General features: G+C 36.6%; 1 protein-coding gene across 4 annotated transcripts; it reads left to right on the forward strand.

The window, feature by feature from the left end:
- The first annotated feature begins 1,857 nt into the window (after window positions 1-1,857).
- On the forward strand, window positions 1,858-27,575 carry LOC106070651 (neurogenic locus protein delta-like). Of its 4 annotated transcripts, XM_056028315.1 has the most exons (7): window positions 1,858-2,183; window positions 11,635-12,153; window positions 14,331-14,723; window positions 21,399-21,567; window positions 22,614-22,726; window positions 25,326-25,561; window positions 27,049-27,575. In XM_056028315.1, exons 3-7 carry the CDS (start codon window positions 14,437-14,439, stop codon window positions 27,054-27,056), a joined length of 813 nt encoding a protein of 270 aa, XP_055884290.1. In that variant the 5' UTR covers window positions 1,858-2,183; window positions 11,635-12,153; window positions 14,331-14,436; the 3' UTR covers window positions 27,057-27,575. The 4 variants fall into 4 exon arrangements, with proteins under 4 accessions (XP_055884290.1, XP_055884286.1, XP_055884288.1 ...); XM_056028311.1 differs by having other exon boundaries at window positions 1,861-2,091; window positions 25,326-27,575; XM_056028313.1 differs by lacking the exon at window positions 11,635-12,153 and having other exon boundaries at window positions 1,861-2,183; window positions 25,326-27,575.
- The last annotated feature ends 297 nt before the right edge of the window (window positions 27,576-27,872 follow it).

Below are 27,872 nucleotides of genomic sequence, written 5' to 3' on the forward strand. Positions count from 1 at the left end.
AATATGAGCCAACAGGACAGTGGCCTGTCCTGCACTGTGCTATAATAGCTTGCTCAGGCCTGGACAGCCTCCACCCCGGGGAAGTGCGGTCAGGGCGCCCCATGCGCTCCCAGACTCCACGGGCTTTTTGGGAGTTGTCTCAGCACTCAAACCACTTTTCCATTTCTGTTTTTTGTATGACTAATTACTAGATATTTTCATAGTTAACTTCTTTGACATGAAGTAGATTGCATTGCTACAAATTTTTTAACAAAGCTAATACTATATCTACTCACTCTGTCAGTCTGTCTTATACAAAGTTTGTTCATGTTATTTCCCCTACACCCAATCTCTAATGATGCCGAAATTTTGCACTATTATTTCTTTCACCTTAAAAAAACAAGGTTCAATAAAACAAAAATTAATAAATTAGTCAATTACATATGGGTAATTAATTATTTTGTTTGGTATCGAACAAGGGAAAGACATTGTACTTGACCGATGTGGTATAGGTTGAATTAGCCCCCTTTATACTTTGTAGGTCGCCGCTTTAAAATTTGACTCTAATAAAGATAACTAAAAAACCTTCTATTTTTATAAACCATTCGCTGGCATAGTGGTTAGCGTATTGGCTCCAGGAGACTAGAGCCCTCGAGTTCGAATTCAGGTCTTTCAATTTTAGGTTGACATTTACACAGATACCGTGAGATACCCCCTTTTTTCCTCCCCCCCCCCATTTTTTCCCAGCTGGTCTAGACAAGTGATAGGATCATAGCGTACAGAGAAAGCTAAAAGCATGAAATTGCGATAAACAAAAACAATTAGTAAAATTTTTCTTATCGCACAGATTTATTATTGTTAGTCTAGATTCTAGATTTATTATAAAATTAATTTACATGACTGCTCGAAACTAATTTATACAACTACGCTTTGTTTTGTTTTTTAACCAAACTTAGTTCCAGTCCAAATACTTACACAAATACAAAACGAACCTATTGTAATAATGGAAGATAACGGAATGAGACAAATATAGTTCCATATTTTTGACAGTTCACCTGACATCTGACATCACAAAGCTGGATCAATTTTTTTCCAAATGTTGAGATTACGTTGTCATGGATAAACTAAGTGATAACTAAATGACACACAACTTGATAAACTAATTGACCCACAGCTAGATAAATAGTTGACCCACAGCTAGATAAATAGTTGACCCACAGCTAGATAAATAGTTGATCCACAGCTAGATAAACTAGTTGACCCACAGCTAGATAAATAGTTGACCCACAGCTAGATAAATAGTTGACCCACAGCTAGATAAACTAGTTGACCCACAGTTAGATAAACTAGTTGACCCACAGCTAGATAAATAGTTGACCCACAGCTAGATAAATAGTTGACCCACAGCTAGATAAACTAGTTGACCCACAGTTAGATAAACTAGTTGACCCACAGCTAGATAAATAGTTGACCCACAGCTAGATAAATAGTTGACCCACAGCTAGATAAACTAGTTGACCCACAGCTAGATAAAATAGTTGACCCACAGCTAGATAAATAGTTGACCCACAGCTAGATAAATAGTTGACACAGCTAGATAAACTAGTTGACCCACAGCTAGATAAACTAATCGACACACAGCTTGATACACTAGTTAACACACAACTTGACATGCGTTGACAGGAAGCTTCTGCATAAAAGTACATATCTAGTTGCAAATGTGGGGGAAAGGTCCTGCCACAAGGACCAACGTTTTACACCGGTAAAAAAAATGTAAAATAATTGTTTTTTTTTAAACTTAGGGGATGGGGAAGTGGACTACAGAGCCTATAACGAGTTTGGGGTTATACAATTAAAAGAAGGACGCTTAAAAAAAGTTCTCCATAGAGTTATTGCTAGCGGTGACTTCCTACACTCTACACAATTCTAACACATTTTTGACGTTGTGTCTGCTTGACATTTATACAATGCATCGCCCTCGTCTGGATTTATTCAAATATGTTATCTAACGATGGGGACATTTTGGACATGTGCTGGGAATATAGGGGAGATAAAAACAATACAGTGAGTGCAAGCTTATTGTTCTTGAGGCTCTCCAACTGGATCTAAGAGGTGATCTTCCATTGTCTGTTGTGTCATGTGTGTGTGTGTGTGCCATGCTCCGGAGCCCACTGTTTTAAGGGCATGACTAGGGACTATATCAGGTTGCAACTTTCACTTATAGAATTTCAATATTTCCAATAAATCCGTTGTAAAAACGAATCTGTTCTTAAAATCCATCATTATACCAAGTCTCTACATAAGTCTCATACAATATATTTTTTTAATAGAATTTTATTCAGAATAACATTGACCAAATGTAAACCGTCCCTGAAATTGACGAGATAGATTTACATAACAGTAGTGATGGGTGGAAGTCCACTAAGAATTTACTAACTTTTAGTTTAACTAAAAAAAAAAGTTTAAAAGTTTAATTTAAAAAAAAAGTTTAGTTAAAATCCTAGTTTAACTATTTTTTTTTTAGTTACAAACTAAAAAGTTTAATTACAAATTTAACAAACTTTTTTAACATACATAACAATAAATATTTAGATCTATGTAATTTGGAGAATATATATAATGAATAATATATAGGAGAATAAACTAGAGGGTGCACAGGCCACTAGAAAGCCTTTTTGACCTTTACCCTATAATGGTCGCTATTCCCGCCAATTCAAGGTATTTGAAAGGCAAGCAAAATAAACGTGTTCATTATATTTCTATCAAGTTTCGCTGCTTGATAAATCCTGATAATTCCTTGGAATGTTATGACTTTGCCATGCGCACCGCCATCCAAGATAGTGCAGAAAGAAGGTGCCCACTATCAGTGACCAGGCAAGTCGGATGTTGACATAAGAGACTAACGATTTCCGCCCAAGTAGAGAGCCAATATGGAGATGCTGTACTCAAGGCAGATGCCCTTTGTGTTTGTCATGTCTCTATGTAAATAAACATCTATGTCCTCGTTGAGTTGCCTCACTTCAGTTATTACAATTGGTGTCAGAAGTGGGATTATAGGCAACTCAACGAGAGGAGGTAGGATTTACAATGGCAGCTTTGAAACAATTAGACCAACTCTCGGTTAGAGAGCTTAGGAAGGAACTTCGTAACCGATATGAGATAATTGGTGGTACCAAGGAGGTGCTTACAGCTCGTCTCCGGCAAGCCTTGATTGATGAAGACGAAGATCCGAAGACCTACCCATTTGAAATTGAACCGGAGATTTATGAACTTATTGGCAAGATAAATGAAGGTATTGATGAAATTTGTGAACAAATTAACAGTATGGGAAAAAAGGTAGATAAAATGGTGTCTCGAGTAGACTCGTTGGTAAAGGAGCAGTTGCCTGTAGACTCGTTGGTAAAGAAGTTGCGTGGTCAAGACTGTGGCTGCACAAACAGTGGTGACGGAGACGCTGGGAATTGGAGAGCCGTCTGTGTCTGTGTTGTGGGCAAGTCTTGTGGTTGTGACTTTCAAGACGAGAAACGTGACAACGATTGCTGTGATGATCTCAACGAGATGTACCGAATCGAAGGGAAAGAGACAAATAAAGAAACTGAAGACTGTTACGTGCCTGAAGCGTTTGTTCCTGTTGTACCTGTTACCAGTACCTTAACTGAAGTCTGTTACGTGCCTGAAGCGTTTGATCCTGTTGTACCTGTTACCAGTACCTTAACTGAAGTCTGTTACGTGCCTGAAGCGTTTGATCCTGTTGTACCTGTTACCAGTACCTTAACTGAAGTCTGTTACGTGCCTGAAGCGTTTGTTCCTGTTGTACCTGTTACCAGTACCTTAATGAGCCGGACGGAGCAAGACAACGTTGGGTCTGCGTTCAAGCCTGTTGCTATGGACCTTAAAGAACTCTGCCTATCTGTCGGTGCTCACGAGGGAAATTCGAAGCTTGACAACTGCATCCAGAAGTTTAGCATGAACTGTACGAGCGGCGCATCACACATAGAATTTAGATGCCAGGAAAACCACCAACAGGACATATGTACTTCTACCATCATCATCGACATTGGCATAGATGAATGTCAATCAAACCACTCTAAATCTGAGCTGTCAAGAGGAAGACATTTTCCACTTGAACCTGAAGAGACCTATCTTCTGGACGTGAGACTATTATCTGAGGATGACTGCGGTGCATTGGACTTTGCTTGCAACGTGGCTGCAAGCGAACCTGCAGCTCCCTTGAGAGGCGTCTGTCGGGAAGGTCTGCTGAGACAGCGTGTCCGATCAACGGCTGTGCTGAAGAAAACAGTGCTCGACCCTATCTCTTTGTGTGGCAAACGGCCACGTCATTATCGCAACAACAGCCTGGTCAACTGGAGAAAGAGAAAGCGGCACTGGAGGAAAACAATGCGGATGGCCTCGTGGGGAACACGCTCCCTGCCGCCTGTGGCTCCCACTGATCGACCTCCACCTGAACCGTCAAACCTCAGCTGCAGTGTTTCTTTTCGGGACGAAAAGTGCTAAGACGGGGGCAATGTTATGACTTTGCCATGCGCACCGCCATCCAAGATAGTGCAGAAAGAAGGTGCGCACTATCAGTGACCAGGCAAGTCGGATGTTGACATAGGAGACTAACGATTTCCGCCCAAGTAGAGAGCCAATATGGAGATGCTGTACTCAAGGCAGATGCCCTTTGTGTTTGTCATGTCTCTATGTAAATAAACATCTATGTCCTCGTTGAGTTGCCTCACTTCAGTTATTACAATATTTGAAAGGCAAGAAAAATAAACGTGTTCATTATATTTCTATCAAGTTTCGCTGCTTGATAAATCCTGATAATTCCTTGTTTCTATAGATCTACATTTTGCTGCTTTTTATTAAACACCAGTGTGTTCCTGTATAGCTGCAGGCAAAGAATTTTGCTTTACTTTAGATCTAGAAGAAATGTCGACTCTTTTTATTTTAAAACTTTTTACTAGAAAGATCTAGAGTTAGAGTCTATTGACGTCTAGTCTATTACTTTTAGTATTAGTCTATTACTACTATTAGATCTATAGTCATAATAGTCTATATTTAATTATTTTAGTCTCTTAGTCTTAAGTAGAGTCTAACTCTTAGTAGTCTTAGATCTAGATGTAAATTAAAAATTTTATTAAAACTTTATTAGACTAGACCTATTAGTTTAGAGATTCTACTATTCTAGAATTAGAGTCTAGATTAGATCTATATATATATAGATCTTATCTTATATAATACAGACGTTACTTCAAAAAAGAAGATGATTACGTCCTACGTGTCATGCATTCAGTCATGCATATTAACCAATGACTTAAATTAAGCCAAGTCACTGGTTTTCCTGGCTAGCTCAGGCAACCCATTCCATGCTCTAATAACGCTAGGGAAGAAGGAGTGTTTGTACAAATTTGTCCTAGCATATGGGGCGAGGAATGTGCCTTTGTCTTTGTGTCTTTCAGAGTATTTTATTAAATTTTGTTTTTGTATTTGAAGATTATGGTTCAGTGTTTTATGTATGATTGCTACTTTACTTTTGAGCCTTCTGTCCTGAAGGCTTTCTAAATTTAGTGATTTTACTAAAGGTGTTACATTACATATTATACTAAGACCTAAGATGCATAGATGATAGATCTATAATGACTATAATACTAACTAATAATAGTCGTCACTATACTAGATCTAATACTAAATTAACTAAATCTAGACTAGATCTACATCTACTTCTATTATAATTATACTTATATCTACTATACTAGATCTAGTATTATCTACTAGAGTATATAGATCTAAATACCCATATCTAGTTATAATCATAATTATTATAATCTAAAATCTCAAGATCTAGAGTTAGCTACTAAGATATCTACGAGACTCTATCTAGATTTTAGATCTAGTAGTATTAGTAGTAACTAGTATTTCTTAGATTATTTTTAGATTAAAATATTAATTATTTGATCTAGGTCTAGTAGCTAGATCTAATTCTAGATCCAGATTATATTTCTGATCATTTCGTTTGTAGAGGATATTAGATCCAGAATATTCTAGAATCTAGAGTTAGTTAGAGAGTCAACATGCAGTTTTATCATTACTTCTAAAGGTAACTTATATTAGAACTTGGACAATTACTTCTAATTTCTTTCTATAATAGTATCATTCTAGTGATTCTATTAAGATCTACATCTATTCCATAAAGACATTTAAATCTTTTTCATGTGCACAAATAAATGTTTATTACATTTTGCTAAAGAGATTGGTTGTGCTTTATATTTTTCATGTTTGGCTGTTTCGTCCTTAAGAAAGGTCAAAATAGTTAGTAAAAGTTTAACTAAAGTTTCTTAGTTTAGTTTAACTAATTTTTTCAATTTGTGATTAACTAAAAGTTTAATTACTTTTTTTTTAGTTCAAAGTTAGTTTCAGTTTAACTAAAAAAATTTAGTTTAGTTCCCATCACTACATAACAGTAGCAACAGTCACCGCCATCATCGGTCGCATTTAACTACGGCTGGCTGGCCATGTGGTTTGGTCTTGACCATCATCAACCCTTGTCGTCCCGCAGAAGGCATGAGCTAGGATGTAACAACTTTCATTTGTCTGAAACTTGTAGTAGGGCAGGGTTTATAATCTCTCACTACTGGAAAGCCTGGTCATTAACCTTCAACTCGTAATGTTCAGCCTGAGAGAATGTATTGTAAGTTTCCCACCTTTCATGGATATATTATGGAGGCATTAAAGAGGTATTATAAATGTAACCTATTATGGGTGTGATTTTGAGGTATTATGGATGCATTATGCACCGTTAAAAAAAACCATCAAGACGTCTGTGTATAGTCATTAAACTTCTCTGTGTGTCTTTTTACAAAGCTTATATCCACTCACCCTGTCTGTCTGTCTGTCTGATACAATATTTCTACACGCTGTTTCTTACTTCCGCCTTCTTGGATCAAGTTGAAACGTAGCACAATTATTGATTGTTCCAAACAAAATAGGAATCAAGAGCATGGTTACAAAGACAGTTTATGTAGAAACACAAACTCAAAATCGCCCCCCCCCACCCCAAGTGGTCCACCCAGGCAGATAAAAAGGCAGGTTTCAATATTTTCAGAAAGAAAATCAGAATGAAATTCTATCAAAGACAAAGGACAGAGAAGAATGGAGAAAGAAGGTTGTCGGATCTTGTGTGGTGCCCCAGCGATCCACAGACCAAACGATAGGTGAAAGTGAATGTGAAGTTAGATATGAACCTGGCCTAACTAATGTCTTATAATGAATATATAATTGCTTTAATTGTTTTGTAAAGGGACAATATCATTTTCCTCAAAAAACAAGGTTACAAAGACAGTTTGTGTGGAAACACAAACTCAAGATCGGCCCCCGAAGTGGGGTCCACCCAGGCAGGTGAAAAGGCTGGTATCAGTATTTTCAGAAAGAACATCAGAATTAAATTCGATCACGCGATAATATGAAAAATTACTTATGTCCAACTTATATGCATACTAAATCGATTTTTTGTCTTAAAAAAAATAAACATTTTCGTGTAATGTATTAATTAATATAACAGAACTTACTTAACTTAGCAATACAAATGTAAAAAAAAAATAATTTTTGACAAACGATCAAAAGATCTTTTGATCAAAAACCCTTTGCATAAATATGTTAGAAATATGGCAAATAGTCATCTCCCCCACTAAAGAACCTCCAGTGTTTGTTGCTATCGATAGTGAATAGCTGTAAAAGAGGTGTATTTTATGACAAAAAAATTGCTTGCATAAGTGATTTTAAAAATTAGATACGGTATTTCGCTTTTAGAAAAGAAAAAAAAGTAGCCGTCGCATCAGAACTTTGAATGGACTAAAATATTTTGATGTTGGATTTTCACTATCGTTTCTAGTTTACGATATCTAAACGGGACGAACGTACGGACGGACAGACAGAGAGACATTTCACACAAAACTAATAGCGTCTTTTCCCCTTTCGAGGGCCGCTAAAAATATTTCCGTAAAAAAAATAATTCCTTTCGTTCAGTGTACTATTTGATGAGTACGTCCCTGCAGTTCAAACAATAATATGAAAAACTACTTATTAATTGTTGTTTTAAATTATATCCAACTTATATGCATACTAAATAGATTTTTTCTCTTAAAAAAACAGTAAACATTTTTTTGTGTAAATGTAGTAGTTAGTATAACAGAACTTACTTAACGTAGCAATACAAATGTAAAAAAAAATATATTTTTGTACAAAAAATCTAAAACCGTTTGCATAAATATGTTAAAAATATGGTAAATGGTCATCTTCCCTAACAAGTGTTTGTTACTATTAATAGTGAATAGCTGTAAAAGTGGTGTATTTTATGAAAAAAACTGCTTGCATAAGTGATTAAAAAAATTACATTGCATCAGAACTTTGAATGGTCTAAAATATTATGATGTCGGATTTTCACTATTTTTTTCTAGTTTACAAGATCTAAACGGGACGGATGGACAGATGGACAGACGGACGGACAGACGTTCCACACAAAACTTATAGCGTCTTTTCCCGCTAAAAATTGACCAATTAATTCAATTTATTAGTGGTAACGTCTAAACAATATTCACTTCAACATTTTTATGCAAAATATTTACTTCTAACTACTTCTAAATACATAATTTCAATTTCTAGACAAACAACTTCAAACACCGATAAAATATATTTTATGAAATACTCAAAGATATAATAAGATATTTAATTGTTTAAATTGTCTTTATAATTTTAAGATAGCGTCAACAACTCTAGACGCTCGGCTAAGGTCACGTGGTCTAATTGTGTTAGATTATAATTATTACATCATACGTGTGTGTATGGAAGAAAAAAAAAGAGAGATTATTTTGTGTCTTTTACGTTTTTTTTTTTGGTTCAAGGGCAATGACTCATGCTGTTGATATCTGCCAGATTGCGGAAGTTTTGTTACATTTTTTATGCGCCAGAAGAAAAAAAATACAGAAAAACAAATAATGAATATTTTAAAAATATATTTTTAAATGACTAAAGTATGAAAACATAACATTATAAATTTTACAAAATGTGTTCTTTGTGTAGGTGTGATATTAGTTTTATAAAATAAGAGAATATAAACATAGCATGCTTGACACATTTTTAGACCAAATCAGTTTATTTTGTCCCAAATTTAGTTCACTGTCTATACTCGGGAAATATCACAGTTCATTATTATATTACAAGTTATTTATTTCAAATAAAAAAACTGAACACCAAAATGTTACTTTATTTTTAAGTTACTGCTGTTGGTTTTGTTTTTAAAAACAACTTTCATCAGTTATTTCATTATTGTGAGTGTTGCTGTTCAGTTGTGTATGCGTGTTCGTAACTCGTCAGCTGTTACGTTTCAGAGAGAGGTTACAATGAACGTATATTGACCCCCCCCCCTTACCCCCCCCCCAGGTTAACTTTTAGTCGTTATTCTTCTAGGACATAGCTCTGTAGATCGTCAGAGCGTACGTAGCTGTACACAGTGTCGCTAACCAGGGCGTAGATTGTCAGGGTGTAGCTGGTCGGGGCGTAGCTTGTTAGGGTGTAGCTGGTCAGTGTAGCTGGTAGGACGTAGCTTGTCAGGGGGTAACTGGTCAGAGTGTAGCTGGTCGGGGCGTAGCTTGTCAGGGCGTAGCTGGCCAGAGTGTAGCTGGTCTGGGCTTAGCTTGTTAGGGCGTAGCTGGCCAGAGTGTAGCTGGTCTGGGCGTAGCTTTTCAGGGTGTAATTGGTCAGGGCGTAGCTGGCCAGAGTGTAGCTGGTCTGGGCTTAGCTTGTTAGGGCGTAGCTGGCCAGAGTGTAGCTGGTCTGGGCTTAGCTTGTTAGGGCGTAGCTGATCAGAGTGTAGCTGGTCGGGGCGTAGCTTTTCAGGGTGTAATTGGTCAGGGCGTAGATAGCCAGGGCGTAGCTTGTTAAGGTGTTTCTGGTCAGTGTAGCTGGTCAGGGCATAGCTGGCCACTGCCAGGTTCTTTTCTTGCTTGGATCATTAGGGGTTACTCAAGAACAATTAATTAATACTAAAGAAACTCCAACTTCAGCTATCCATGAACATAATAATAACTTTAATATCCAATAAAGCATACAATGACAGCAACACTCTCAGGAAATATTACAATACAAACACCAGTCCAGGAAGCAACTGACCAACCTTCCTGGACCGGTAACAAGACCCCACTGCCTATCGCACACTCTCTCTCACATTCAAGGAAGACTAAACCATTCAGTTCACATCACGTGCAGACTGTTCGCATTCATAGCCTGGGAGTACATAAACAAAGGGGATATAACTATTAGACCAAAATATCAACAAAGTAACATATTCATTCTCGCCATACCTGCCCCTAACAGCCAGGGTGTAGCTTGTCTGGGTTTAGCTGGTCAGAATGTAGCTGGTCAGGGTGTAGCTAGCCAGGGCGAAGCTTGTCAGAATGTAGCTGGTCAGGGTGTAGCTAGCCAGGGCGAAGCTTGTCAGAATGTAGCTGGTCAGTGCGTAGCTAGCCAGGGACCAGAAAGCATATATGTAGGAAAACAACTGAATCTTGTTGATATCTTGGAGTTTCCTTCCTCCAGCCATATAGGAAATAATTAATTTATGCCATTGCTAGAGCTTATTATATTATCGACTTAGGAATGTTCGGCCATTCAACTGTTAACAGAACCCACAGGACTGGCCAATGTCAGTGACGTGGAGGACCAACTAGGGGACATAACTCAAGAGACTCACTTTGTCTTTGTAATTTAGCATGTTCTACTTACTTGTTACACCCAGTTACTTTATCCTGACATATAAAAAGTGTTTTTTTTTTCTCAAAGTAGTGGTAATGATTCAAAATTGATTCAGAATTCAAAACTTAATAAATGACATTTATAAACTTTACACTAAAAATTAGATGTCATTAAGAATGATATTGTAGCCTTCAATCTATATTTAAAATAAAAAAATGATAATAATATTTGTGTTATCACAATAAAAAAACAGTGGCAGAAGTAAACACGACATTCTCACACAATGTCTACTAGATCTAGGTCATTAGATGATTAGATTCAACAGTCTGTTATGTACAAACATTTTTTGTTTTTCTATTAAAAAAAAAAACTTCCAATATCTATGTATTTTACACAGACTTTTGCTATGACCGAATGGTTAAGTCCTGAATGGATACCACTCAAGGCGATTTATTTGTATTGCAGGGTGGTTGCTTAGTCGTCTGGATGGTCCCTAGTTCGAACCTGCCGCCGTCATTTTTTGGGCTAGGTTGTAATAACCTCCGGTAGTCTACATGTGAAATACGTAAAAGAAAACACAACTTGAATCTCTCAAGTAAACATCTATTCGAGTTTGTCTACTTTGAATAATCTTTAATCTCAATTTTTAGTGCTTTATCCTCTCTAGAGGTTATTTCGCTATCATTTATTTAAAAGGATTACCTTGTGTTCATTTATCTTATTTTGTATAGGCTTAGATCCACTATAGACAAATGAAGGTCACTTAAAGGTTGTAAACCTAACAACCGAGACATAATGAAAGAAATCGTTAATTATCGTAAAGTTTTCATCACCCTCCATCTGAGTGGCTCCTTTTCCGTTTAAATGTAGCGTACTTCTTGCTAAAACAATCTTCTTCAATAGGAACACTGCGAAGGAAGTCTGTCCCATCATCCTCCGCACCAAAACCGGAAATCTCAAAGATTTTTTTTTCGCCGTCTGCGAGGAATGTTTTTCAACTAAAATCTTCAGTCCAAGTTGGTCGCAGGGGTGAATACAAAATGTCTCCCAATCAAACGAGGCGTTTTATTTTCGACCTAGGCCTGTGTTCGTTAAGTTTGGACAGAAGCATAGCCAGATTTCTGACCAAGTTACTGTCAATCCAAAGACAATCTAGCTGACAAAATTGTCAACTGAGAAAAGAAAAGTTGATTAATAAATTGGATCATAGTAAAGCTGATAAAAAGAAAAAAAATTTAAAAGGTTTTTCTTTTTAAACCAAAAGTATTTGTGAATCAGCATCGTCTTTGTGATGTGAGAAAACAAAGTCATCAAAATTCGATAAATTCTCCACTAAATAAACATATTGTGGAAAGTTGGATACAGAAATTATTTCTTCGGGACTATAACAGTTTTCAGAAGTAAAGGACTAACAAGAAACAGGTAAGTTAAATGACTTTTATTTTAGTAGCCTTTTATTGTCTTCATGATACGTGAATTAGATTCAAACACAAGAATAGATTGAATTAAAACAAGTTCATTTAATCCTAAAATCCTAAATGCCTGAGACTCTGGTTAGGGTAAAAAACACGTCTGCAATGAAAGCTGAATATAAAGTACCAGCTGGCTGAGGTATAAAGCTTTGGACTGTCGTCACATCGTAACAATTCTATTTATGACCAGAAAGCTCAAGTATACATTTTTTGTAAGTTATGTATAGACCTTGCTGGAAGAGTCTCTGTGACAACTTCAGTTCGTGGAGGCTTGCAAGTATGTTCCATTTATCTCCCCAGTAGATTGAATTAAATTTCTGAAAGATCCACAGCGCCCTTCCCCTTCTCTTCAATACCTTGCTAGGCGTGCTCTTCTATTTTGCCTACAGTGTTGACTCATAAGCTTGCTCTTCTATTTTGCCTACAGTGTTGCCTCATAAGCTTGCTCTTCTATTTTGCCTACAGTGTCGCCTCATTAGCTTGCTCTTCTATTTTGCCTACAGTGTTGCCTCATTAGCTTGCTCTTCTATTTTGCCTACAGTGTTGCCTCATAAGCTTGCTCTTCTATTTTGCCTACAGTGTTGATTCATAAGCATGATCTTCTATTTTGCCTACAGTATTGCCTCATAAGCATGCTCTTCTATTTTGCCTACAGTGTTGCCTCATAAGCATGCTCTTCTATTTTGCCTACAGTGTTGACTCATAAGCTTGCTCTTCTATTTTGCCTACAGTGTTGCCTCATACGCTTGCCTCCATATGTAAAGTGTTTTTAGTAAAGTTTTCTTAACTTTTTATTTGTTGTTTTAGATACTTTTGTGGTGTTATGTATATAGAGGCGCGGTGGCTGAGTGTTAAAGCGCTCGGCTTCCGAACCGGCGGTCCCGGGTTTGAATCCTGGTGAAGACTGGGATTTTTAATTTCGGGATCTTTGGGCGCTTCAAAGTCCACCCAGCTCTAATAGTTACCTGACATTAGTTGGGGAAAAGTGCTGGCCACATGACACACTCGTTAACTGTAGGCCATATAAACAGATGACCTTTACATCATCTGCCCTATAGACTACAAGGTCTGAAAGGGGAACTTTATGTATATAGTGGTATGTACAATCAAGTTCTTTAGTGTCAAGAAGGGTTATGTAAATTGTGTCATCTCTTCAAACAGTAACTATTGCTCACGTGTTGTCCTTGTACGTGACAGAAGGAAACATCTACTGCTAAATAGAGGCGACAAGTAAATGATGCTAGAATTTCGTTATCTTAGGAACGCTAGCTTTGCCGTTTGCTACTCTAGTGTACACGAATATTGACATTATTGTATCATAAAATTATAAAATCTCTCGCAAGAAAAAAAAGATCTTAGAACATCTTATTGTTAAGCCAATCCAAGTACTGCTTGAATATTGTTTCTAGGTCGAGGGTTACGTGGTATTTGATTGGTTGAATGGTACCTGATTGAAAGACTGAATGGTACTGGATTAAATGGTACTTGATTGAATGGTACTTGATTGAACGATTGCATGGTAATTGAATGAATAATTGAGCAGTACCTGAACACTTCTAGGTGTGTGACGTTGGCTAAGCGCTAATATTATCTTGGTTTCTCATTAATTTCAAAAGTACAAAATAGTTTTTTTTTTAATTGCTAATTAACGTTTGGTGTTTTTATGCATTAATGTTACGAGACATTTTCATTTTATAAACTGGAGAGTCTCTCAACAAAATATGATTTTCAAACCTTTCACCCACAGCAGTTTTATTTTTCATTGTTCAACTGATCATTAATGTTGCTTTAACTTATACCAAATCAAAGGCTTGATATATTTTGCAAGTCAAGTGTGTTTGTCTGCGAGAGAGGGAGAGAGAGAAAGAGAGAGAGAGTGATAAATGATATTTTGTAAAATTGCATCATTCTTATATGTTTAGAATTTAGCTAACAGTCTCTGAACATAGGCCGTACTGAAAAATACGAGGGCCTCGACCCATGTAAATCCGGCATGGCACACAAGACACACGGACGTTGCGTAAAAACAACAAGTTAACTAGTGTTTATGTTTTCTAAGATGAAGATCTCCCTGACTTAAGTCACACTTGTTTATTGTTTTTTTTTTTTTATTATTATTATTTCAAGGAAGTTAACTCTGTGAAGGGACGTAACGCAGGGGAAAAAGAGGAGAGAAACAAGCTTACACTCAGAAGTGTTGTTTCCCCTGCTATCTAAGGTAGAGGGACAAGTCATGCCCGTACAACTTCCGAGTGCGACGTCTGCTGAAACCCATCCCAAGCTTCCATCTGTGTCCGGTATGTCAGCGTCCTTCAGAGAAGCCGAGCTGATCGTTTCCATCTGCTTATGGCTGCTAGTCCGACCCAGCCTGCAGGCGGCCATCAATGAGGTGTTAAATGTTGTCTGCCCTTACAGTTGTCATAATCACGGCGACTGCGTGGTGGCCACGTCTACGTCTGTAATCACGTGTGACTGTCACGTCGGATGGGGAGGAGACTACTGTGACCTACCTTGTACAAGGTAAGAACATTTGATTTCTTACAAAGCCATTTACAAACAGGCAAATGATTTATCTTGACATTTACCCGTATGTATCCCTTACAGAGACTACGCTCATCTTCTTTTGTTTCGGAAATAGTAAATACAGCCACGGAGAGATTAGGAGTAAATCCGCTAAGTCAGCAGTCTCTTTGAGACTATTAGCGTTCTTTTTTACAAAGCTTCTATCAACTCACTCTGTCTGGTGAAAGGTTTGTACACGTTATTTCTCCGACACCCAATCAGAGCATCCTCATTGCACTGCGCGGAGTTGTAAAAAACTCTACCTGACAGTTTCAAGCAGAAGAAGAAAGAAGAAGGATCAAGCTGAAATTTTGCACAATTATTTCATTATTACCTGACAACACAAAATCAATAAAAGAATTTAACCTATTAGTTTATTAACTATTGGTAATTATTTTTTTCTTTGTTATCTCGAATAAGGGAAATAAATTGTACTTGATTGAAGTGGTGGTATAAGCTGAATTAGTCCCCTTTATAGGTCGTCGCTTTATAGTAACTTTGAAACAATACATAAATCAGCAATCTATCCTACGGTGACGTGGTGCTGTCCAGCCTGTGAGGCGGTGATGTCCAGCCTTTGACGTTGTGATGTCCAGCCTCTGACGTGGTGATGTCCAGCCTGTGACGTGGTGATGTCCAGCCTGTGACTTGGAAATATCCAGCATGTGACGTGGTGCTGTTCGGCTTGTGACGTTGTCATGTCTGGCTTGTGACTTGGGACTGTCCAGATTCTGACGTAGTAATGTCCAGCCTGTGACTTGATGTTGTCCGGCTTTTGACGTGGCGCTGTCCGGCCTTCCTCCTCTAAAAAATTCTGCCCACAGTGCAGGCCAATTAAAATAATGGAAGAAAAGATCCGGATCAATGTGAAACAAATCATTTCATATGAGGAGAGAGAGAAGAGAAGAGAGAGAGAGAGAAAGAGAAAGAGAGGTTGGAGTGTACAATAGCAAGGAGAGATCAAAAGTTAGTATCAACTAAAAATATCCGAACTGCTAGTAAGTACCGAGATTCAAACATGAACAGGGTCCACATAATTTGATTTATACGAACTGTGTGGAAGCTACACTGTCCAATATGATGTCACTTATGTTCCTTTACTTCTGTGTTAGCATCCAAAAAGTAACTTGTATATTTAGTTCCATTAAACCCACACTGTTTCTCTAAGGTCATCTCTTTAATGTAAGTTTTTGTTTTTTTATTTATCACTTCAAATCTTCTTACATAGTATAGAGTGTTTCTAGATGTAACCCTCGGTTATAGTTGGCAGTGTAGGCCTTCATTGCAATAGAAAAAGGGGAGGCAACTGAAGGTCGCGTGTTTTGAAGCCACGTTTGTCATGTCAGTAAACAGGTGAACAATGTGTACTGTTGGCTGTTGTTGGGTTTATTTCATTTTGGGTTCACGAGAGAACAAGGGAGGTGACAAGTAAAGAACTGTGTCAACAAGTAAATAGTATATGATATTTAAAGGTCATCCAGTGAGAACGCGACAGAACACTAGCACCACATCTGAGTGACCGGGGGGGGGGGGAAGGTCAAAACTACATGAAGAGATTTAAAAGGGGGACAACTTTGTTTGAACTGTAAATATATTTGTTTGTTACTACATACACGGATACATATATACATCTACTAAAGCACGTCAGTCTGAAAGAGATTTAACGAAAGCAAAAGTATAACAAAATACAAAAAGTACTTTAAAAAAAAATAATTCTCTCATTAAGTAACTGTATTAATAAGTTTGGATCAGTCATGTGATTAAATATGTAATATATCTAGACTAACAATACAAATCTGTGCGATTAGATATTATTTTTAGCAATTGTATTTTGTCCATTTCATAGTAAGGTCCTATCCCTTGTCTAGAGACTAGTTGGGGAGGGTAAAAGAAGGGAGTAACAGTGTTAATGTCACCATGATCGCTCTTTAAATGCATTTGGTTTAAAAAAAAGGTTGTAAGAATTGAATTCTATAGACTAGCGTGCTCAAACCTCCTCAAGAAAATACACTAACCACTGTGCCAGCTAAGTGCTTATGAAACCAGAATGCTTTATAGCTATTTAGTATTAGTTTCAAACTATTAAGCGACGCCTCTCTACACAAAGTACAAAGAGGACAATTTCAACATATACCACTACATCTGTCAAGTACAATTTCTTTCCCTTGTTCGATACCAAACAAAATAATTAATTACCAATAGTTAATTTAACTTAATTAACTAATTGGTTCACTTTTCCTTTATTGATTTTTTTCTCAAATACAAGAGATAATCGTGCAAAAATTCAACTTGATTCGAGATTGGGTGTGGGACAAAGAACGTGTACAAACTTTTATCAGACAGACAGAAAGACAGAGTTGATATAAGTTTTATCATTAAAAAAATTAAAAAGGGGGATAGCGACGACTTCTATTCACAACAAATAAGCATGGATTAGCGCATTAGCATTAGTCTGGACAATATTCTGGACGGTGTTGAGCGGTTGTTTTACACACAAGAAACGTTGATAATAAAATGAACTCTAGATGACGGAGATACGGCGGCTCCTCCTAAATATCGGCCTATTCATGGCTCAGCGCTCCATGTATCATGTGTTCGAATCCTGGTGGAGTTAATTTGTCGTTGTTGTTACTTAGAAATGTAGATCTAGACAAAGCTTGACAAAACTTTATCCTCCTCCAAATGATAACTTTTGTTTTCTTGCCAGGGAAATTAAACGTTACGTCGTTGTCATGGCTACAAACACCCACACAAACTATTTCGATTAGTGAAAGTAAGTTCAGCTACTCTTGAAAGGCGCACTACTTTAGTTCATATACCGTAGTCTACATTTCCTTGATCTCTGCTCGTCAAAGCCATGGCCTAGAGCAGTGTTTCTCAAACTTTTTTCTCTGACACTTCTCACATTCCGAGAATTTAGCGGAGCACTTTGCATATTTTATAGGTTGGATTATTTCTTAGTTGCTGCTATTAGTTTAAATGATGATGTTGGCGTTGCTTTAGTTGCTGGTGTTGATGTTGATGTGGAGTAGCTGGTGGGGGATGATGTTTATTTTGATGTTTGATTGCTTTGTTCCAATGTTTCCCAAACTGTGTTCCGCGGAACCCCAGTGTTCCGTGAGGCCTGAATAGGTGTTCCACAAACTACTAGAATCTCTGTAAAAAAAAAAAATACCAAAGTGTTCCGCTAAATGCTCAGAATGTGCGAAGTATTTCGCTAAGGAAAAGTTTGGGAAAGACTGTGTCAATCAATACCATCTCAATGACATCTAGATTTTGATTCCAAACTATTTTTCCCAACTCTAATGCTCTAGTATTTAAATCACATTTAGCTGAACTGGAACTCGTCAAGACACTGAACTCCTATTGGAGATGTTCCCGAGAAACTATCAAGGACGTTCTGTTGAGATTCACTGCTGCCAACTGAATAAAAAGGATTGACATGTAGGTTAACATTCGTATCAAATGACCGCTAGGACCGCTAGTTTATTGCCAATTTGTTTTTAAAGAAGTCCTAGAGTGACAGACATCTATATATTGATATTATTTTGTCTTACAAATGGAAGAACTTAGAATACACATAGATTAGCAACACGCCCTTTATTTTGTACACCGGGGACACCAATTATAACTACCAAAACATTTTCGTTACATTCATTTGAACAAATCAGTGTTGCTATTTTTCAGTAGTGTGGCTGCAGAATTTCGCTATAATGACTTACGACTCTTCTGGATTTACTTCCATCACAAATTCTTCCCACAAATGTCGCAGTATGGCGCCACGCCAATGACAGACAAAGTGTGCATCAAGCTGTGACCTATCAATAGTTTCACTTCCGGGTGACATACCTTAATCCCTCCACCTCTCTATACTTTCCCTTCCCCTGAATAAACTTAGGCCAGTGCAAGAATTTTGTTTTTCCAGGATGTGACACACTTGAACCCGCCGGCAAGATTAATGGTTAAATAGCCGCCAACATTTAGCCGCCTAGTGACGGGCTTAAAGATATAGTTTTGGTTTCGTTTCGGCTGAAGTAAACAAACAAAAAGGCTCAAGATTTAGATTTATTCTTAATGTAATATAAATCTGTCATTAGTTGTAAGTTAAGCGTGTAAACTAAATGTGACATTTGACAAGACTCTCTACTTTCTGGCGCATCTCACGTTGTCTTGCTCATTGACAGTATAGATCTCGACGTAAACAACATGAAGTACCGGCAATCACCAACTTTGAAAGAGGAAGGAAGGGTTTTATTAGCGCACAAGTCTTCTTAGAAATCTCAGGCTTTCCTTCAAAAGAGAAATAAATTACGTGTGTGTTAATTTATAAGTCATGTTGCTTAGAGACTTAAATTCTGCTACGTTAATGGCTGATTTAGGTAGCCTGTTCCATGCTGCAATGGCATTAGAGGAGAAGGAGGTATTGTACGGATTTGTCCTAGCATGTGAAATAAGAGTCTTTTTCTGAGTCGCTTTTATTGTTTTGTTTCTTTGTGTTTTTATGTATTACTGCTATTTAAGTGATTCATCCCAGAATGTAATAAATGAAACGGTAGATATGCCATTCGATTATTATTTTTAAAGTAGTATTTCTTCGGCTACCATTAATATAATTTATATTCAGACCACAGGATCTGTTTGCTCGTTTGTTTAAGTAAGTAAGTTCCCCTTTCAGACCTGATGATGTTAAGGTCATCTGTGGCCCACGGGTTAACTAGTGTGTCATGTAGCCAGCACAACGACCAACCGCCTTTACATTTCCCCAACTAATGTCAGGTACCCATTAGAGCTGTATGTACTCAGAGGCGCCCTAAAGATCCCGAAATTAAACATTCCAGTCTTCACCAGGATTCGAACCATATCCTTCTGTTCGGAAGCCAATCGTTTTACCACTCAGCCTAGCCTCCGCGCCTCCACTCGTTTATTTATGATACGCTAATTTAGCGTGAATTTTATTCATCCTCAACAATTTAGCAATTCTGTGCCATTTTGTTTTGTTCTAGGCCCATTTCCCTTGTTCTATCTGCAGTCTACAAGATACATCTTGTTAATAATCCTATACTCTTAAGCGAACAATTATTGTATGTATGACTATGTATGTAGGCCTATATATATTTACATATATATATAAGTTTTATTTCGAAAACGACTCTAACGATTTTCTTTAAAATTTCAAGGTATGTGTATATAAATGAGAACAAAAAACATTGGCCACAAGGGGAAAACTCGAGGTTGACCTTTAGATTGGTTGGAAAATGTTTCATTATCGAATAATTAATTTTGGCTACAATGTTTTATGAATGATCAGTACATGGAACTATACTAGTATAGTTCCATGATCAGTACACTAAAACATTTCTTTGCAAACATAAACAAGTTTTAATGAATCAAAAGACCTAATTAAACATGTGCGCACCATCTTATTGTAATTTGATATATTATGGAACTATGGAAGAAAAATAATTAAATTAAATTTGCCAAGGTACGATTAGTTATTGTGTTTTAAGAGCTTTATAAACTGTTTACACTTTAATTTCGTAGAGCCATGTAGGTAGCTTTTACTTTGTTGTCATTTTGCTGGTGAATTATTATTTTGAAGAAAAGCGTGCCACATGGATAATGGCCAGCTCCTCTGACACCAAAGCGAAAGCCACCTTGACATGTAATATATGTGGACGGGAGTGTCTCTCCATAAAATTCTCCACAGCCTTATGAAAAAGTGTTCGAGATGAAACATAGTCGTTTCTTTTATTTTTATTAATTAATTTAGTTTAATATAGCGAAATAGGAGCTAAGCCCTGTCATCTTGAGATATATGGCAGTAATTAGCGATTCTTCCCCTTCGATAAGCTTTTTTTTTTTTAAATTGTATTGTTTTTCTTTTGTTAGTTAATTCTTTCTTAGTTTTTTTTTTTCTAGCGACATAGGTATCTTCAGTAGCATTTTTTTAAATAGGAAACCTCAGAATTTGCGCTATTCAGTTTTAGCTTTATCATCATAGGAATCCTTTGGCCTTAGGCCTCTTTCCTTTGCCTCTTTTTTTGGGAGGCCGAATATCCCTATTACGTTTATAGCTCATATATATATATATTACTTTCATTTTAAATAAGTAAAACTTGATATATATTTTCAGCGAATGTTTTTGAATTTCATGTCTAAACAAGTCTTTGGCGTAATTAGCTTGTTTCTTACCTCCACACGAACTTACCCGCCCTTGCTCTCCTAATCGGACAGTTTATTTCCTTGTTGACATTATTTTCTTGTTCTTTGTACAGCCAGGCTACTGACTGCCAGTCTGCGGTTATTCAATCCAAAATGATCTTATACCCAATAAATAAAGGATACATTATATATATAAGTGATAATTCAGTTATTTAGAAAATAAATTTAAGAGAATTTGTTTTCATTTTAAAGATAAGGCATATCAGTTCATTTTCAGACAAATATTACAAATGACAGTGTATTCCTCTTTCATTCTATTATTTCTAAAACATGTCTATCGCCATCCCCCCCCCCCTCTCTCGTTGTATTGGTCCAGTTTGTTTAAAAAGTCCGGTTAAAACCATGTTCAATTTTTGAATGACCATCTGTTCGTCCTACAAATAAATGCATAAAATCCATTTCTCTATCCAGACCATGTGTTCATGGGACCTGTGTTTTCGCTGGGGAGAAACAATTCTGTCTGTGTTCGCTGGGGTTCAAAGGTGAGATGTGCGACGTCCCTGGCTACGACATCAACGCTTGGATCAACCTGGCCAAGATTATTACAGCTCACACCCCCGCTTTGGGAACAGGTGTCCTGGTAAGATCTGCAGAGACTCAATCCTGCCACATATATTTGACTATAAGCCTACTTACATTTCTTCAATAATCATCAAGTTGAACTCACAACACTAGCACTGAACCTTTTCACCTCAAGTATTCAGAAAATAACAATCCAGTGGAGGTTGGCGCAGGGCATTCCACAGCGCAAACCATACGAGCAGGCAGCCAGTTTTAAAAAATATATAAAAACTCATCCAATTTTTATCGCCATCACAAAAATAAACAAACAAACAAAAAAGTTTAATACAAATATTTCAAATACAACAAGCACTATTGAATATTCAAATTGATTATCACCTACACTGTTCTCACAATACATGCAAGGTTGTGTTTGGTCTTCTTAAAACCTATCCATTAACACCCATTATGTAATGTGTCAAATATATGCAGACGCATTAGCACATTTTTTTAAACGAGGTATTGTATTGTGCAATATATGGTCGAAAAAAATAGGCAACATTAAAAATCCGAGTTCACATTCGTCTTCGTGCTTAAACTATGTGCCAAGAGCTTCTGGCTTGCATAGTCTGCAAATACTTACACATCATTACCTTTTCCTTTCATTAAATTTTTTTTTATTATTCGCGTATGAATAGCCTACATATTGTATAAATATGTAGACAATATCTAAAATATACACTGTAATTAAGTCAGCTGTCCTGCAGGACTTGGAAAGGTAATTAAACTACAATAAAGATATACACGCTAATTGTCATTTTGTAACGAGAAGACGCGACTTAGCCATCTAGCTTGAATGTTAACAATTTATTTTTTATCTTTCTTTTCCTCGTTTCCCCCCCCCCCCCACTTGACATCACCCCATCTTACGTTACGCCAATGTAAAGAAAATGTTTTCGACCAACGTTTGCGACTGTCAGGTTTACATTGTGTCTGTAAGTCTCTTTAGAACTTGTTGCTTTATTTGTTTCTTCTCTACCTCTCATTCACTTCTAAGCATTCATTGTTTTGCATGAGACTGTAGTCAATTTTTTATTGCAATTCCTTTTTCTGGTATTTGTTTAGGATCCACGAATGGAAGTTCAAGCTAACATCAAGAAAGGTTCCAGCATCTGCATCGATAACTTTGTTTGCCAGAACCAAGGACGCTGTGTCAACGGTCAATATTCGGGCTACAGGTGACAGACTTAGTTGCATGTAGTTATTTATATAATGCGTTATAACCAGTTAGTTTAACTTGGACTAGTTAGACGTTGGACTGATTGTGGGTAAATTTAGCACCAAAAGTATGCTAACAGCTACAATTTAAACTTCATGGGGCAGTGACAGGGGACTGAACCATATCCCCCCAAAATATATAGATATTTCTTTAACTCTTTCTCTCCTGATCGACGATACCTCATTAAAATAAACATGTTTAATTTTATAAACTTGACTTTGTGTTGTATAAAAAAGAGCATGCATTTCCCTTTAATTCTATACCAACTAAAACACTTTCTGATAACAAACGAAAAAGTTATTGAAGCCCAACATAAGAGGGTAGTGAAATAGTCATGAGCAAAATGAAGAATTCCTTCGAAACGTGGAAAAATAATTACGGAGAGAAAGAGTTAAGCCTAAGTATCTGTACAAAAAACAACTACAACAAAATCAGGGAGTTGAGCACATGAAATAAACTTTAATAGAAATCTAACGTCAAAGTCAAGGTTGTACGATAGATAATCCACGGGTTTTTAGTAGGGAAAAGCGTATGTTGATTTGTGCTGTCGGTTACGCTTAGATCTCAAATGATAAAAGTGGTGTTGAAAATCCGATTAAAATAAAAGCAGGTGCGACTTTGTGACTTCTGCCTTTTTATTTTTAAAATGAAATAATTCGTTTATACAACCATCATTTTTTAAACAAAAGTGAACAGAATAGTCCTCTGTAAGGGTCAAAGGTCTGTAAGGGTCAAAGGTCTGTAATAAGTGAAACGATAAAAGTTACCCGTGTTTTATGTCAAATGTATATCCAATCTTTTTGTAAGCCTATTTGTAAAACGAAAATCATTTTTTAAAATATTCTTAGAAGCAGCAGATCGATTTAGATCTACCGTAACTACTTATGATCTTTCAAAATCGTGAACTTTTTAAAAAAATGAAAGAAGTTATGTAAATTAGATCTACATCTCTATGCACACACGTATAAATATGTTTGAATAACTATCATTATTATCCTTTTGAGAGTATATAAATACAAATACATTGTGACAATGTACATCAGTGTTTCTCAAACTTTTATTAATAGCGCCCCCCCCCCCCCCGCCCAAAAAAAAAAGCAATAACATTTTCGTTCGTAGGCCTACATATGATTATATCAATTTTCTGGTCGTTTATTGGACGTATAGACCTATAGTTACAATATGTTGGGAATCCAAAATTAATGAATAAATGTTTAGTCCGTTTAGTCTTTGAATACTAGAAAAGTTGTTTTTTTGTCTGGAGATAGTATTGGAGAGGCAGTGGGTTCCCTTTCCAGAGGTCTGGAGATAGTATTGGAGAGGCAGTGGGTTCCCTTTCCAGAGGTCTGGAGATAGTATTGGAGAGGCAGTGGGTTCCCTTTCCAGAGGTCTGGAGATAGTATTGGAGAGGCAGTGGGTTCCCTTTCCAGAGGTCTGGAGATAGTATTGGAGAGGCAGTGGGTTCCCTTTCCAGAGGTCTGGAGATAGTATTGGAGAGGCAGTGGGTTCCCTTTCCAGAGGTCTGGAGATAGTATTGGAGAGGCAGTGGGTTCCCTTTCCAGAGGTCTGGAGATAGTATTGGAGAGGCAGTGGGTTCCCTTTCCAGAGGTCTGGAGATAGTATTGGAGAGGCAGTGGGTTCCCTTTCCAGAGGTCTGAGGGAGCGCAGTCATGCACCCCATGTGGAGTCCGGGGCGGAGCCAAGCATAATCTTCAGTCATGAGTATCTATAGGCCTATTCTTTCACATGACGTCAACAATCATGTACTACAAAGGTTGTATATAAAAAAGGTGAAAGTAAAAAAGAATGGGATATTCCAATATTGAAGTATTTTCCTGCATTCAGTGATGACGATACTGCTGACAAATGCATTTTTCTGGCGTCTAGAGCGATGTATTCATTCTAGTAGAAATAAAATACACAGGTCAAGTAAGTCAAATCAAGATTTAGGCAGCACGCAATGTGCTATACTATTATGTGAGGGCCATTCAATATAATAGTATGCCACGGCGTGATCGTTGCAAGATCATATTCGTATTAAGTAACACGTCTCTTCGTCACAGAAAAGTCGTCAACATAACGATGTAGGACAGTCGTGAGAATTGTGACCATCCTGACACTAGGAAGTCGAGAAGAATCACTTTAGTGTAGACGTTTTGAAATGTCTTCTTCAAAGGGTTTTGATTTGATATTGTTGCAGACGCCTCTCGCGAACGATCCTTATTAAAAGATGGAACAGCGTCTCTTATTTAAAACATTTAAGCTTTTGAACAATTAATAACAATGCCATTTTACTCTTGGCTAGGCCTATTCAAACATGGATATAAAACTACAGTGAAGTTATAACTTCCGTCTAGCTCTTCCCCCTCCCCGGCTTTGTTAGGACGTCGCTCCCCCTTGAGAGAACAGTCTGAGAAACGCTGATGTAGGCTACATAGTACGCCAACGACATAATGTGGAAGTATGATAGACCCGCAGAGGCCGCCTACTTGTTTATGTAAGAAACTCATTTTCATTATCTTGTTATTTTAAAAGTTTACATTTTATCTATATTTTAGATGTCAATGCAATACAAGTCGACACACGGGCATCTTTTGCCAATATACTTGCCCCAAACCTTGCCTAAATGGTGGCACCTGTGTAAGACTGCGCAAGGCCGGAAATGAGAAAGATGTCAATGACGTCATTTCGCTTCCGGAAAATCAAGCTATATATCGTTGTGCCTGCCGCGAAGGTTACGGAGGCGAGTTTTGCAACAGACAGCTTAAGACGATCAATGCCAACAATACTTCTGGTACTTGATAAACAAACGGATTTTAAAAGTATTTACAAAGAGAAAATAGTTTTTTTTTAAAAGGAACTAAAAATAAAAGATCTAGAATCTAGTCAATTAATAGATCTAATATATTAACGATGTATTTTATTTTTTTTTATGTTAGATGCCTTGCTAATTCGGTTTATCACATAATTCACATTCATCTTAGCTTCTATGGCAGAATTCGACAACGTTCGAAGAAAGATGAAACAAAACTTCGTTATTTTGACTTCTGGATCGCGTCTTTCTGGCCAGATTGGCTCTACACTGTAATGTACAACTGTTGTAAACGTCTGCTGGCCAGATTTAAACCAATCTGTTTTCAGAGTAAACTATCTGGTGTGGAGATATTTAAGATGTAATACTTATCTATTTATCAAAGCATTGTGTATCACCATTAACACTAAATATGCCAAATTTATGTTCAAATTCTCTTTATCTATTGTATAACTACAAAACGTTTGGGTTGAATGACAAAGCCAATGTGCACGACCAACATCAATGAAATATTTTCTTTTTCAACATTTGAAATAACTTGTTAGTTTTTTTTTAACGTCCACGCTAATCTACCTAAACTGTGCACTGGCTAAAACTATTTATGGGCAAATGGCGAAGGGAGTGGCAGAGGTCAAATTAGGTCAATGAAGTTTCTTGATTAAGAAATAGTGTGCCTTTTAATGAATATACAAATTAAAACGTGTATTGTGTATAGAGATATCTTGTTTTACGTTGACATATTATCACGTGTTGCTGGACATCACGAGTCAATTTCTAAAAATAAATAGTGAGATACCGGTATGTTTCCAGACTGTGCACAATATATTTGAGCAAAATCCAAAATTTGTGATTCTATGTATTTCAAATTAATTGTATCAAATACTTAATGAATTTGATTTTATCCCCCCACCCCCAAATAATTACATGCCTAAAAATTGAAAGCAATCAATTTCTATAAATATTCTCAACAATTGTTGATTAAATGTACATGCAATATCATCATAATGAACAATTTAGAATTTTAAAAAATCTTATTATTGATTGGAAATTCCAAAATGGATTTAACTCCAAGTGGTAGTTTAGTTTAGAAATACTAACACTCCTCCACACAGGTTGTATCTTGCACAGAAGCTAAATGAGTGACAATTGAACACTTGGGTATTTATTACTGATCAGAGTGCATTTCAGTTGACTCTTGATAGTCTAACACTTTATAATCTGACACTCAGTAATTCGATGAGGCTGCAAAGGCAAAATACAGTCAGCAGTAACCAAGCTATGGCAGCTGCAAACATTTTGATACTAAAATTTTAGATCAATAAGAGCTTTTCTTTTTTATCTGTTGTTTATATTATGCCCTTGAAATTGTAACAGAATATTATTACTTTATGACATCATAAATACAGTTTTCTTGACTTATTCAGTTAAATCCTTTGAAGTACATCCAAACTTTGGTAATCCTTTTTCAGCAATATGACCTCCCCCTCCTTTTCTGACCTCATAACAGTCAGACTATCAAGAGTCAACACAATTTGGAGTACGGTAAATACTGAGCTTTGAATGCCATAATGGTGCACAGACTAGAGGGAAGAAAGAAAAAAAACTTTAAGGAGGCAATTTGGGACCAGAGCCAGTGATAATTTATTAGATCATCACTTCTATTGCACAGACTCATGTACATATTAGATTTGAGTTGAAACAGGCATAGTTAGTTTAAAAAGCAATTGTCTCAATGGATCTCTTCAACATTACCTCTTTTTTTTTTCATTCTATATGTTCATACAAATTTATTAATGTATTCTAATATTTCATATTTATTTATTTTTTTCTTTGTTCATTTATTCTAATATTTTTATGTGTGTGTTTCTATATGTTATTACAAATTTATTAGTGTAACTGTTATGTTTCATATTTATTTATTCTTTCTTTGTTCACTAATTAAGATAATCATTTTTTTTTTATTACAAAATAATAAAAAGAGTATACATTTAACCCATTGATGCCTTATTTATCTATCAGATTGATGCATGTCTAGCCTTTAAAGTGGTAATTATACAACTTCTAATGCAGTCCTACAGGAGGTTTTGGCTAGGGGATAGAATGTAATCATCTTTCAAAACTTTTATTTCTCATGATTTGGCCTGACCACTTGAAACATAGCAACACGTATAGACCTAAAGTCGCACATGTATTTGTAAGCTGCCATTATATATGCTGAGGTAGCAGAGGGAATGAGACAGTGAGAAGAAGGAGCTGAGAGAAAAATGTGGAGAGTAGCAAACACAAAACAGAA

The sequence above is a fragment of the Biomphalaria glabrata genome, chromosome 5, assembly GCF_947242115.1.
Source record: "Biomphalaria glabrata chromosome 5, xgBioGlab47.1, whole genome shotgun sequence".
Taxonomy (NCBI): Eukaryota; Metazoa; Mollusca; class Gastropoda; family Planorbidae; genus Biomphalaria; species Biomphalaria glabrata.

Bases quoted from the DNA above. Each gene is read 5' to 3' on its own strand.
- LOC106070651 (XM_056028315.1), top strand. From the start codon at position 14,437: ATGCCCGTACAACTTCCGAGTGCGACGTCTGCTGAAACCCATCCCAAG. The intron at 14,724-21,398 runs GTAAGAACATTT...TTCTCTATCCAG, and splicing joins TGTGACCTACCTTGTACAAG to ACCATGTGTTCATGGGACCT. The intron at 21,568-22,613 runs GTAAGATCTGCA...GTATTTGTTTAG, and splicing joins CTTTGGGAACAGGTGTCCTG to GATCCACGAATGGAAGTTCA.